General features: G+C 35.5%; 1 protein-coding gene across 1 annotated transcript in view; it reads right to left on the reverse strand.

The window, feature by feature from the left end:
* The window catches only part of KLHDC8A (kelch domain containing 8A), a gene marked incomplete in the record, with an annotated part of 31,827 nt that overhangs the window by 12,330 nt on the left and 5,100 nt on the right, over positions 1-14,397 (reverse strand). The window contains 2 exon segments of the mRNA XM_072424982.1: positions 1,570-1,734; positions 6,256-6,683. Coding sequence (XP_072281083.1) covers positions 1,570-1,734; positions 6,256-6,631 — 541 coding nt within the window.

Consider the following 14,397-nt stretch of genomic DNA (forward strand, 5'->3'; position numbering starts at 1 on the left):
AAAAAAAAAAAACAAGAAATATTCTGAAGTTGTTCTACAATGTGGTTAGTTTTCTGTTTACAGTGTGTTTCTTTAACCTTAAGCAGTGGTGTATTTAAATAAAAAATAAATAAATAAATAAATATGCCAGAAGGTAATTGATTGAGGCGCACCAGTCTATGGAATGTGGAAATGCAGCTTTTGGTAGGCTCATACAGCTGTAATCGCCAGCAATTCCCCATTTTTAATATAGTAAACAGTGATGTTTGGCAGCTAAAACAATAACAATAATAATATAAAAACGCATATTTTATTACTTTTCAGTGTACTAGACAAAAAACCTGTCACCTAATGCCACATATCCCACATCATTTGTGTATAGTAGCATTCCCCCACAATACTGACTCATAGTTTCAACAATAAGACAAGGACAGCAGATGCAATGTTATATACAGCGTATTGTAACATCAGCAGCTCTTCTATATTCCACTGAATGCAGGATCATTCTGTATATTGTTCGAAAAAACGCTTGGTCTCCCCCCAAAAGAAAGCACGCATTTTTGAGAAGTTTAACAAATGCAAGAAGGTAACCATTCTCATTTTGTTCTGTATACTCATGTTTAAAGTAGGTCTAAACTAAAATTTTGAGACAACCCTTTTTTATCAGGTAAAACTTACCTTCTTTTTTTAGGGAGGGGATTTAAAACACTTTAAAAAAAAAAGGATAAAGCCCTCCCCTTTCTGTCTTGATAGCTGCAGTGATCAAGACGGAATGGGAGCACAGAGCCTCCCAGGATACATACATCATGGATCCCAGGAGGCTTCTGGCTGCTCTTTCTGCGCATGCACAATCTCAGGTAAGCACAGAAGGAGCTTTTTCTTAGATGGGGGAAAAAAATGCTGATCTCACGCATGTGCAGTGAGATGGGCAATCTTTTTTTGCCCATCTACGTCACTGGATCCCATGCCTGCACATTGCGAGATCGGGTGACATGGGAAAAAAAGCAGAAGAAGGATAACGAAGATGCCTCAGAGGGCGAAGAAGGATACCAGGATGACGTGGGACCCAGTCCAGGAAAATTTCAGAGAGATTGACAGATCTGTAAAGGTTAAGATAATCAATTTTTTTATTTACTTTCTTTAATTCATTTTCCTGCACTTACCAATGTGCCCAAGCTTCAGATACTGAAAAATTCAGGTACTGAAACTTACAAATATTTTTTATTTTTCAGGCACAGCCAGTGTGCTATGATTTTTTTTTCAGCAAATTATTTGGGTTATTTGGAATTTTTAGTGCTATGTTTGGCATACATACATCCTCAAAGGTTTGGGTTTAATACAGAATTATAAATTCACTTTATATAATGTTGGGAAGATGAAAAAGAGTGTTTCAAGGATTGTTTTGGTACTTCTAGTATTCACATTCAACAACCACAGGGATATATATCCTAAGTGTTCCTGCATAAAGTCCTAATCATAATACTAAAAATAAAGACATTGTAAAATCAAATATTTTAGATAAATAAAATAGGAATTACTATTCATTACCTGGAAAAGTCATCTTCTAAGAAAAAAAATGATGGTGCTTACCCAATACATAAATCTTTGTTCCTCGCAAAAAGGAGGTAGCACCATATCGAGGTGTTGGCATTGGGGCAAGGTGGACCCAAATATCTTTCAGCATGTCAAATTGCTGAAGGAAACAATGTGGTCGAAGATCTGAACCCATGCCTCCTGCAGCATAAATCCTGCAGTCTGCAATAAAAATACAAGATTTAATTAGTCATACACTCCACAAGGAATTTAACTCACTCACGTAGATGAACTTGGATTTAGCTACACAGACCCTGTCCATAAATGCAACTTCTAGTGTTTGCACATATTGGTCTGGCAACAAACACTGCAAAAATATTACAAAGTCATCAAGCCATTTTTATCAGCGATAATTCAAATGAGTATTTTTAATTCTGATTTTAAGTTTGTGTTTAGTTTTTCTATAGCATGTGTAATTGTTGTGATGAAAGTAATTATATATTTATTGATGTTTGGTATAATTATCCTAAATGTATTACAAGATCTAACAGCATGTGTCTGACAGGTAAGCATTAATTTTGAAGCACAACTGAGACCTCAAAAACTGAGTATTGTAAATGGTAGCATATAGGTCTTTATAATAGTCGCTAAAGATCTAATCTATGTTGGGTCATTCCCCAAAACACCTTAACCATCTCTCACTGGGCCTGAGTCTGCCACTTCTGCCTTGTCTTGACCCATCCGGCTCATCCTTGTTAACATAAAATCTCTAAAGGGTATACACTTGAGCTTTTTCAATATCCAGTTTCTTCAGTTGATTATGAACCAAAATCCTCTACGCAAAATTGAGGGTGCTCTGAGATCGTCTTCTCTAAAGTTTGTAGTTTATGCGTTAGTTGTCCGAGCCCTTGAGCTACTTTATCTTTTTTAGGCAGGGAGGACTCCCTAATATGGTGCCTCCCATAAAGTAGATGTTTAAGAGATCGAATTGACATTCTCCAAGAAGTAACACTCCAGCTCAGAGTGTAGCGCCATGTTAGTAGGGGAGTATTGAACTAAATAATCATTAGATTTCCAATGACATCTCCTATTTGGGGTTTGACCCATTTTTAATTGGAGGGTTAAAGAGGCATGATCTGACCAGGTAATAGGCCCAATTTAGGAATTCCTAGCTGCAAAGTTAACAAAAGGAAATCAATTCTTGTATGGGTATTATGTAGTTTGACGATAAAGATATATTTCTTGTCATTTGGGTGGTGAATACGCCAGTCTAAGCATTTTTAAAGAAACAGTGGTAGCTGACTGACCCTTTCAATATACCTATGTCACTTTGTATCTATTTGACTTTGTACCAAATATATTAAAAGACTTACATGCTTTAGTTACAAGTACATGCAATCACATGGTAAAAAAAAACATTAATTCTATTTACATGAGTTCTTTTACATTTGTTTTAGTTTTTGATGAAAAAAAATCTTTTTGTTGCTTTGTGTATTTAAAGGTCAACACCAATCATTTTAAGGTGGAAAAGCGTTCAAACTATATGCAATAGATCTCTGCATAGTACTCTTTGCTACCAAACACATGATAAACAAGCCAGGATAGAGTGTGACCCCCGTGTAGTAAATGTTCAGTACAATGTCTGAAAGGGGTGAAACAGAGTCCATAAAATCTCTGGAATACGATTAGGCTCTCTGCCTATAAAGAGCTGGAACTGAAGTATTTTCTTCTCCAAAAAATATTTAAAAACTGTATATATTTAGGAACAATAAATTAATTCTTTTTAATGAAGATCACTAAAGTTTTAAAGAAATTTAGAAAATATATAGCTTCCAATGACAGTTGGAAGAGCTTTCAGTTGAATGACCTCTTGGTTGGTTATTTGTCACTGTCTTCCTACCAACCAAATCATCTTGTCAAACTTGAGTTTTCAACCCCTATCACAGACATTACCAAGCTCTCTATATAAGGGTCTCATATCAAGGAAAACTATCATGAGCATAAGCTTTTTTAAGGTTTTACAATAAGGTTTTACAAGTAATAATATACCAAGGGTCTCTGAAACATGTCATTTCTTTTTTTAAAAATATTTTTTCTCATACCTCTATAGTAATGGAGACACAAAGAAGCAAATTTAAGAAAGAAAGTGAAATGAAGCGTCATTTGCTTTTGTATTAGTGATGTTACGATTTTGTAGAAGCCTTTTTGCTTACCTAAACTATGCACATCTAAAAAGAATCTTCTTGTATTATATGTAGCACATGCGTATGTTGCGCATTTTCTCATTAGTAAATCACCTTTTCTTCTTCATTATTTATCCCCTGGATATGTAGATTGCTTATCTAATGCCCCATGAATAAACAAACGGCACATACTGAGTATGTTTAGCATTACCAGGCTTTAGTTGCAGTGAAGTACACAGTTCCCATTATCTGCAATCTCTTTTCCCCTCCAGGGTTCATTGACAGTGAACTGTACACAGAGCCAGACACAGCTGCCTGCACAAGCCTGTTCCTATACTAGATTGTGAGCATTCTTCCTTCCTGGCTTGAAGCCATGGATGAACTAACAGTTTCAAGATAATAAGGAGGAAAGATGCTTGAATGTTTCAATATCAGCGTTATACCAGGAATATGAAAGTGAATGAAACCAGAAAACATGTTCAGTACATTATACAATATATGTATATATATATATATATATATATATATATATATATATATATATTAGATACAGGGTTCTCCCCAGGCCCTTTTAGCTGGGCGCACCACCCGGAACTTTTTAGCACCCACCCGGCTGTTTTTGGGTGGTTACTGAAGCGTTTGCTCACAATACAGGTGCTACCACCCGCCTACAATTTCTTCCCACCCGGCTTAAAAAAATTTCTGGGTTGAGCACTGAGATAGATATATATAAGTAGATTTTTCTAACTGAAGACCTATATTAAGGAAACAGCCTCTATGGCCTTAGATCAAGCAGTGGTAGAGAAGGAGGAAAGATGCTCTTGAATGTTTGAATATCACTGTTATACCAAGAATATAATGAATACAGAAAACACACACATATATATATATATATATATATATATATATATATAACTATGTAGATTTTTCTAACTGAAGACATATATTAGGGAAACGACCTCTATGGCCTTAGCTCAAGCAGTGGTAGAGACTCTCTGCTCATAATGGTGGTTCTTGACGTTTGGCCAAAATATGGCCCTAAAATTAAACTATATTCTTGGCCTGGCCCTCCAATGCCAATATTAGATAACCCAGACCTTCATTTAGGAAACTCTACATCACGCCTAGGAGGAAAGTCTAGGAACACCTGGCCGTAGGCTAGACACTTTGTGGATGCCGAACAAGGTTTTTATGTACCATCCCATGCTACAGAGGGTTCCTTGGTGAGCTGGCTAACTCAATTGCAACTTTGAAGATTTTGAAATTTCTACAAGTATCTCAACATATTCATAGAGCCCTAACTGATTTTGAGTCTCAATCGTCTCTAACCTTTGCTGGAGATATGTGAAGGAACTGTGGTTTAATTATCACATTTGGTGGACCTGCCCCTTAGTACAATCCTATTGGAGAGATGTTTTTGATACATGTACAGCTCTTTATAGCTCCCTCCTGTTGTTTTTAAAAGTGGGTCTCTGTCAGTTTTGCCGGTTTTGGACATTATCTGGATTTATCATGGATTAGGGTGACCACACAGATTAGGATGACTAGGGGGATTAGGGTGACAAGGTACTCCACAGATGAGGATGATGGTGATGATACTGTGCAGGGGTCTGATGTGGCAGTTGAATGGGGTTCTTGATTTGTGTTTTGTGGCGGTGGGCCTGATCTGTATGACATCAGCACCGACAAATCACAAAAGACAACACAACAACTGACTGTTTAAAGAGTCTGGATGGGGCTTGAGCAGTGAGGGAGGGCTGTGGGCAGACAGCAAGGTCAGGACTGGATAGCATGGCAAATTGCCACATACAGGATGGCCACTTTCATAAACATAATGTTTTATTTTTCATGGATTCCAGCTAACATAGCCAGTGCTACCAAGGGGCCCTATGTTTATATTCTAGTCAATTTAGTTTTTCTGTTTTTTTTAAGTAAAAGTAGCTGCCTCAGTTTATATTCAAGCATAGAAGGTAATGACTGGATATTTATGATAATCTGTATTTTTTATTTATGTACAAAGGTTTGTTTATATTTAGAGTAAGTGTATCACCAATTATCCTTGTTGTATCGTGTCCAGGTTATTAGATTGAATACTTTAGAGATTTTTATGCAGTGTAGTGCAGTGCAGTGCCTTTTGGGTATCATTTTTACTTATATATGCCTGATAAAGGGGTTCTTCATGACCCTGAAACATTGGAGTTTTTTGCACTGTGAAGTGATGCATTTAAATAAGGAGTTTGGCATGTTATTACAAAAGTTCTTGTTATGTCATGAAAAACTGCCTAAGGTGAAATCCAGGTGGTAAGGTACTAATATATAGGAAATATTTGGATTGTTTATTGTTCAGTAATTTATTTAAAAATCAGACCAAGATGCATATATTCTTTCAAAACTGTTTTATTGGTAGATGTCTACCAATAATAGGTAGATAATGTCTTTTCATGGATTTTTTATGCATCTTTTTAAAAGCATCACTTCTAAAGAGCAGCATGTATTTGCCCATATCAGACAAATAAAACACATTTGGAAAAACAAAAAATAGATATCTCCTGACAGTTACCTTTCACAGTGATTGATATACCCATGGCTGGCTCACGAAGGGAACTCTTCTTCTTCCACTTGCCTTCATCAATATTGTAGACCTCTACCACTTTTAGAGGTGCTTGGTTTTCTCCCACTCCTCCAACCACCATGATTCTCTTGCCCAACGAGACAACCGCCACCCCAGCTCTCGCAGATGGCATTGGTGCTAGGCTAGTCCATCGATTGGCTTCTGGAGAAAACAACTCAAAAGTGTTCATTGGGTTTCCTGCTTCATCACATCCTCCAACAGCAAAAATCTGCCCTCCAGCTTCTACAAGAGAACAGTATACACGTGGGCTCGAAAGTGGTGCTAGTGTTTGCCACTGAAAGTCTTTGGCAAATGGTATCTCCATGCTTGATCATCCAAACAGTAGAAGTTCATCTGTGTGTGCAAAACTCAGAACCCTGAGAACAAAAGGGAAAACTATTTATTTTAATTTTATTTTGGTCTTACCTTACCCTTTACTACTCTTCCTAAGGATCAGTCAAACCAGCTCCATAACTTTAAAGCAGATATCAGTTGTTTGATTCAACCAAAAGGGCCCATCAATTAATGATAATAATGAGGAATTTCAGTCTGAATTTGTCAGAATAGCAGATATATTATGAGTTTTGTGTTCCCTCATCAAAATAAAAAAAAAAGACGATGTAAAAAAGTATTGTGCGCTGTCCATAGTGCTGATTGTGCACTTGCAGTATTCATTTTTAGCCTAATTTTTTAACAATAAAAGTACCTTTTGCTGATGGAAAGGAAGCATGCAGACTAGTATTGGTATTCCAAAGTAACAGAAGCTGTTCACTGGCAAAAAGTGGCACCCTATACTAAAATACGAGCGCTGATATGAGTGATGATATGGAATAAGAATTGAAAATATGGTTTTAGAGGAACAGTGGGGACATGAATCTTTTTAATCTATGATTTCACATATCAGGACATATCAGTTGCTGCAATACAAGTCCCAATCATCACCCATTTAACACCATGCTTGACAGTTGGTATGAGGTGTTAATATGCTCTAATTTAGTTGATCTGTTTTTTGCTGTGGCACTGTGGATTATAGCCAAACCTCTCCATCTCCACATTTTATCTGGCAAAAAGGACATTGTTCCAGAACAACATAATCACTAGTTCAGTGATCAGAAACTGTCATCACCAAATTCTTTGGCAGGGCACCCATTTTTGTGAATGAGAGGTAGTTGACAAGTAGCCTTTATATCAGTACCTTGCTAAAAACAATCCCTGCACATTTATATATCATATATATAATATATCATTTGCATCAATTTTACAGTTCACATATTGTTGATGTTTGTTGATTGAAAATATGTAGTCATTATTATATTTTCCACTAATATTTTTTTTAACCTCCCTAGAGGTAACCCTGAGTGTGACTGGGGGTAGAAAAAAGTTGCTAAAAGTGGTAACCCCCAGTTACATTCGGGGTATGTAAACCTATGGAAAGTTAGTAAATATAGCTTTACCTGATTCCCCCAGCGTCCAGCGCCCTAAATCGCCACAATCTCCAGCCAGCTTCTGTTCCGATGAGTCACCGGGGAGTTCCCAGTGACGTTGGTGCGTGTGTACGTTGCAGGCGTGTCGGGGCGGAAAATTTAAAATCTATTTGTATTGCATTCAATACAAAATAACTGTATTGAATGCAATACATTGGATTTATATGTGTAAAATCAGTACATTGGTTTCAAGAACATTTATTTTACAGTATATATAATAGTATGAGTATAATATGTATTATTTAAAAAAAATTTTAAAAATATAAATTTTTTTAAAAAAAATATATAGATTTTTTAATTTATTCAATTTATTGTTTTTACGTGATTTTGTGTTTCAAACTTTATTAAACTCATACTATTATAATATACTGTAAAATAAATTTTCATGAAAAACAATGTACTGCTTTTAGACCGGAAAAAAAACGGAAAGAAATTAACTGCTATGGAGGTTAAATGCCCTTTACCCCTTAACGGCCTTTTATTATTTACTACTAAAAGTAAAGTTATCAGGAAAGATTTTGCAGGATATATTGTTTCTTTTAGTGAGACTGGCATGCAAATACGACTTACATGAATTACACAAAAACTGAAATGACTGAGCTTGATATTTAGTTTTTTACATAGCATCCATATAAATAATCTACCCAATTTGTCTGTGTGTTGTCGTGAAAATTTTACTGCACCTCTTTTTCTGGAGCTGCAAAAGGAAATATGAGGAAATTCCTCCTTCTCAGTGAATTGTAACAGGGACAGATGTCCCCAGTGGATCTTTTACATTTTGCAGTCTCAATAATGTCAGGGTTTTTTTATCAGGGATACTTTTTCTTCCCTAGTGGTTGAACTTGATGGACTTTTTTCAACCAAACTATGTAAGTATGTAATACACACCAGGAAAACAGATGAGTGAATTTCCTTTTTAGGAATATAGCCAGCAATAAGGACTTTAAATACAATAAAGACGCTTTAATACTATATCCAAAGCTAAAAAAAAGCCTTTCCATACCGTACCATACACCTTAACCTTTTACATGTCGCAAACATTTTTCCCATATACAGACAGAAATGCTAAACAAACCCCTTCAGAAAATGGTGCCAACTTTAGTCCATGAGAAAACAGATTCTTCTTGGTCTACTAGATGGATCAACTCACTGGATCTAAATATTCCCATGCTATCAACTAGTTAATGTAACTACAAACATAGAACTATCTATGAAGAAAGTTTTCCCTTCTAATTTAAACTGCATCATTATTGGTTCATAGTAACTTGAAATGTATTTGCCACATTACTTTCTTTACTCAGCACTTTCATGATCCTTTTATTTGTTCAACATTTTCTTTCATTCAACTATACAGCACAATAATAAAGCCGAGCTTGTCTCAAACTTGCTGTTATTCATTCATTGGTAGGAAGTGTTTGGTTCAAGTAACCATCAGACCTCAACTGTTGAGAGGCCTGAAAACCCACCTTTATAATAAACACCTTTCACATGCTAATCATGAGCTTTTAATATTGTTTCTATCTGTTGCACAGGTGTTACCCCTTTTATGACTGTAAGTCATTAGCTGCATTGTTTGATGTGGTAACCTACTTATTATTGTTTGCTGCACAGTGTTTTCTTTAAGTTATCAGTACATAAGCTGATCGTATGTTTGTGTATTTTTGTAAATTCTTAGTATATTATACAAAGTCCAGATATGAATAATCAGCCCCAACCTCTTTTTCACTGCCCACAATGATTCACAGCCTGACTAGCTACCTAAATGATTACTGAGCCTCAATCTTAAACCCCCTGATTGCCAGAGAATTTGACTATCTGGAATGGCCACTACAGAAACGTTTAAACATTCACGAACAAAAAGTACTGTTCTCATTTAGGACTCACCACTGGGGCACATGGAAAATATAAATGCTCCTAAACCCTTGCAGAAAAAAAACGATGTGCCCACCTCAAAACACAGACCAAAAGTTGTGATATTAGTTTTTCGAGAAAGCATTACATAAAAAAGGATAGGTGTAACATATCTGGATTATACAGGCAGAATTTTAGTGAACCAGCCCAGGTTCAAGTTGTTTTGACAATGCATTGTGTACATAGTAGAAGGAGCTGGCCACAGGCCTTGTGCTGTCAGTTGCATTTTTCCCCTAATTCACTGTGGCTACTCCCCTCTGATTCTGTGCTACAAGTTGTGCATTGTTACATTCATAAATGATAAGGGAATCAGTCTGCCTAAGTAAAAATGTGTTTCCAGGTCTTGCGCTGTTAATAATCTGAATACGGTATGTGTTTTTTCTATTACTGAATGCTGGCATTCCTTCTATTTAAGGAAACAGATTTTTGCAACAGAGGTTAATGCATAGTATTTTCCTTTTAGTTGTATAAAATCCAGCACACAAATATAACCTGCACTCCATGTGTTCGAGAATTATTATTTGGGAGAATGGAATGTATGTGTTTTAGGTAGATAGGCAACATATTGCAACCACTGACACCTTCTCTCCTATATTAACTTGAAGTAGCAGAAACCTATTAGTTGACCATCTACTTGTGTAATAACAACTACATATTTTGGTGATACAATTGTTTAATTCCTGTGCTGTGTGTATGATCCTGTTTCACTGCTCCTAAGACCAATGACATTGATAGGGAAGAGAAGGACTGGAAGAGCATATTGCTAACTGCCTGCATATTAGTCCCAAAACCTATTATAGAGAGGAAAGAAGGCTTTTTAAATTGCACTATGTTATTGATTGATAAAATTGTTTACTTTATTAATAATCAAAAAATATAAAATTCATATAATACACAAAATCATTCATAAGTATTGTCATTCTAGTAAATTCTATTTAAAGGTAAGTACTGAACTTATTTCGCTAGTAGTACATTTACATATATGAGTATGGACATAAATCTCCTTTCCTGACACATTTCGCCTATTAAGGCTTCCTCAGGGATTTGGAGAGTTGGATAGCAAACTATAAAGGAATAAAATTAGGAATATATGTAAATGTTTGCTCAATTAATATTTAACAATATTTACACAGTTACATACAATGAACCACTTGTACAAAACCTAATACAATGTTACATACAATGAACAACTAGTACAATGCCTAAAAAATAACACATTGTGTTATTAACAAGTGTTAACACATAGGAACATGGTTTAAAAAGGAGTGAATATATTTATAAATCACGAAAAAATAGATAGATAGAAACACTTACAATTCAGACTTGGATAATAATATACCGGGTTCATTAAAAGCAGATAATGTTGGTTTTGTTGGTTGACTGCAATATTTAAATAAATTGGTTGTCTAATAAAAACAATATCATAATGTAAGTTTATAATTCCATTAATGTAGGAGAGTAATAGTTAAGGATTGGACAGAGGAGACTTACATTCAATATGTAATTGTACTGTGGCGTAATAGGCCCAATATTGGGAAGAATAATGATGGTTTAAAAGATGGCCAGTTGTTAAATTCAAATAGACTTTCAGTATTTTTGGTAAGCAGCAAAAAGAATTGTCCTAGGAAAATTTCTGTAAAAAGATTATGGAATGTGCGATAAGATAGGTTGTTGCTGGAGAGAATCCAATGAGACAAGAAGAGATACAAAGGCCAAAGGTATTTACCTGATTAGGTACAGAATGCTCCTGTCAAAGTGTTGGATTTCATGGCTTGATAAAGAATGCTGTTTGGTAAGTTTAATAGGCTATAGTCAGCGTGGATAGTAAAGATCAATTATTGGTATGTAATAATATATTAATAATAAAGTACTTACTATAATTTTAATTAGTAAATGGTAGACGTGGTAAAGTTAGGATAGATTGGCTCTAATAAAAAAGAGAAGGGGAAAGCCGAGATAATTATTATAGTAAATAGTTCTCCAATCAAAATCAGGAAACGGAGACTGAGTTAGATTGCTATTAATATGGATATAGCGAGTACTGTTCAGTGTAAAAAGAGAGTGGGAAGTTGATTACTTAACATGTAGATATAGGAAATAACATAATCTTAAGGTAAACCATTTTCTTTTACATAGAAAACAAAGCCATGTTGGTATCTAATACCACATAGCTGGAAATAGGACATACATTGAAAAATAACAATAATATGACTGTATTTTTCCTTTTGGGTATAAAACACTATGTGGAACAAGAATGTTTTTCAACAAATATTAATAACAAGACATAGCTTGGGAATGTTGCATCATTGAAATGAAACATTATTACAGGATATTAAAAAACTAGATTAGTTTGATGACATAGAATAAAAAATGCAATGAAGTCCCGTTCATATTTATTTGTCCACATACATTAATTACATTATAGATGGCAACTCACAATAAACAAATTATAGACCTACCAAGAGGAACCTTTAAACAGGAACACATTTACAGTTTCAAAAGAATGCAGCATTATTGTAACTACCTATCAGACAATTCAAAGATACAGTAACAATGTAACAATGAGTGTGTCAGTCAGAAGGCCGCATAGTGTGATAGCAGTGTACTAAAGTGAAATTAAAGTCTTTAGACTGAGGAAATTGTCAAGGATATTAAAGCTGCCCGATAAAGCTATTTAGGTTAGAAGGTCCTTAAATTATAAGAAGGGTTTGAACAATAACATGTCATTCAAACCTGGGGGTACAAGGGCATCCAGAGTGGAAATCTATTTGGTTTCAGCTTTTAGCAGGGCTATATCTACGAGTATATTTCCTCCTATTGGGTTAGGAAACACTCCTCTCCAAGGCCGAAAAGGAGATAACTTTAATGTTAAAATTATGTTGTGTACCAACATGATGGCTGATGGGTGTGATCATTCTGCCAGTGTTGAGCAAATAAAGTTGCTTATTTATCCGTTTCTTTTTGTTTCTCTTTTTGTTTTCCCCACGTAGAATTTTGCCACAAACTGTACATACCTGGAGTTGTACAATCTACATGATGTTTTTTTTATGACATTTGTTATTTGGCAAAAGAAAACTTTTCTGTTCATTAAGCCAAGGGCACTGTGAGCATTTACCACATCTCACGGGCTTAATGAGTAAGGAGAGTCCTTGGGTGGATCTGTATAGTGACTGTGTACTAGAGTATCGTTTACAGAGGAAGATTTTCTGTAGGTTATGTTGGGATAGGGGTTGAGGAATTTGGATGTTGTTTGGTCACTTAGTAGTATCTCTCAATGTTTCTTAAGGATGTTCTGAACTTCAGTGTGCTGGTTGTTGTACGTAGTTACAACTCTTACTTTCGTTTCTGACAGCGGAGGTCTAGGTTATGTGAGGAGTGAACCACAATCTCTTGAAAGAGTTTGTTTATAAGCTTTTTAAGGGAGTTTTTTGCCGTAGCCCCTAGCCTGGATCTGCTCCTGTAATGCTAAAGATTCCTTCCTTAAGTTCGACAGATTAGTTCCTATCTATTTTTTTGTTATTTATAGATATATTCACTCCTTTGGAAACTATGTCCCTATGTGTTAACACTTTGTGATTTGTTAGGCATTGTACAAGTGGTTCATCGTATGTAACACTGTAAATTTTGGTAAATATTAATTGAGCAAATATTTACATACATTCATAATTTTTTTCCTTTATAGTTTGCTATCCAACTCTCCAAATCCTCTGAGAAAGCCTTAATAGGCGAAATGCATTAGTAAGGAGATTTATGTCCATACTCATATACATCAATGTACTACTAGCAAAATAAGTTCAGTACTTACCTTCAAATAGAATTTACTATAATACAGAGTGCCATTTAAAAAGCCTTCTTTCCTCTCTTCTCTAAAAAAGATTTATTATCATATTAGGCTTGGCACTATTCAGGTTTACCTGGCTATAGAAATTACATTTCCCTTTATGGATCTTTTCTTTACCTTTTAGTCCTACATTCTTAGAGGTTACATTTTTCTCAGTCATTTCAATTTCAGCACACAAATACAACTTGGACTCCATGGCCCTGATTTAGCAAACCTGGAATGGATTTCTTCAAAGTTATTTGCTATTTGATAGCAGGTATTTTTAGTCCTGGACCAGATCCATTCCAGGTTTGCTGAATCACCCAGCTTCACTAATGAAAGTGTACCCTTCCCAGCTTTGGGGAGCTTTAACAAATCAGGCCCCATGTGTTTGAGAATTGATCATTTGGAGGAAAGTGTGTACGGTAGATAGGTAACAGATTGCAACCCTTTGCACCCTCTCTTGCACAGCTTGTTGTTAGGTATGTGAATGCCCCCCACTGCACAGCACCTGCAATGAATGGTCATAAGCAATGTGCTTGTACCTGCATCTACCCTGTCATCTGCTACTCTAGGTCTTTTTGTAGTGCTGCTAAGAAGAAGGAGGAGCCAAGTCAAGTCTTACCTCTTACTTAAATAGGTTTATTTTTTTTTACACTCTTTTTTTGTTCAGTTAGGTAACATTTCATATACAGTATATATATATTGTTTTTATGAAATAACCAACAAAATAATGTTGCTTCCTATCCCATATTTTTCTGACTGTGCACCCTTACCTAATTTTTAGTGAAGTGCTTCTTCATGGACATGCTCTACCCACTATACACTAGCTCATGACGTTCCCTCACTTTCCACCCATGCAAGGCTTGGAATGGG

The sequence above is a fragment of the Pyxicephalus adspersus genome, chromosome 1, assembly GCF_032062135.1.
Source record: "Pyxicephalus adspersus chromosome 1, UCB_Pads_2.0, whole genome shotgun sequence".
NCBI lineage: Eukaryota > Metazoa > Chordata > Amphibia > Anura > Pyxicephalidae > Pyxicephalus > Pyxicephalus adspersus.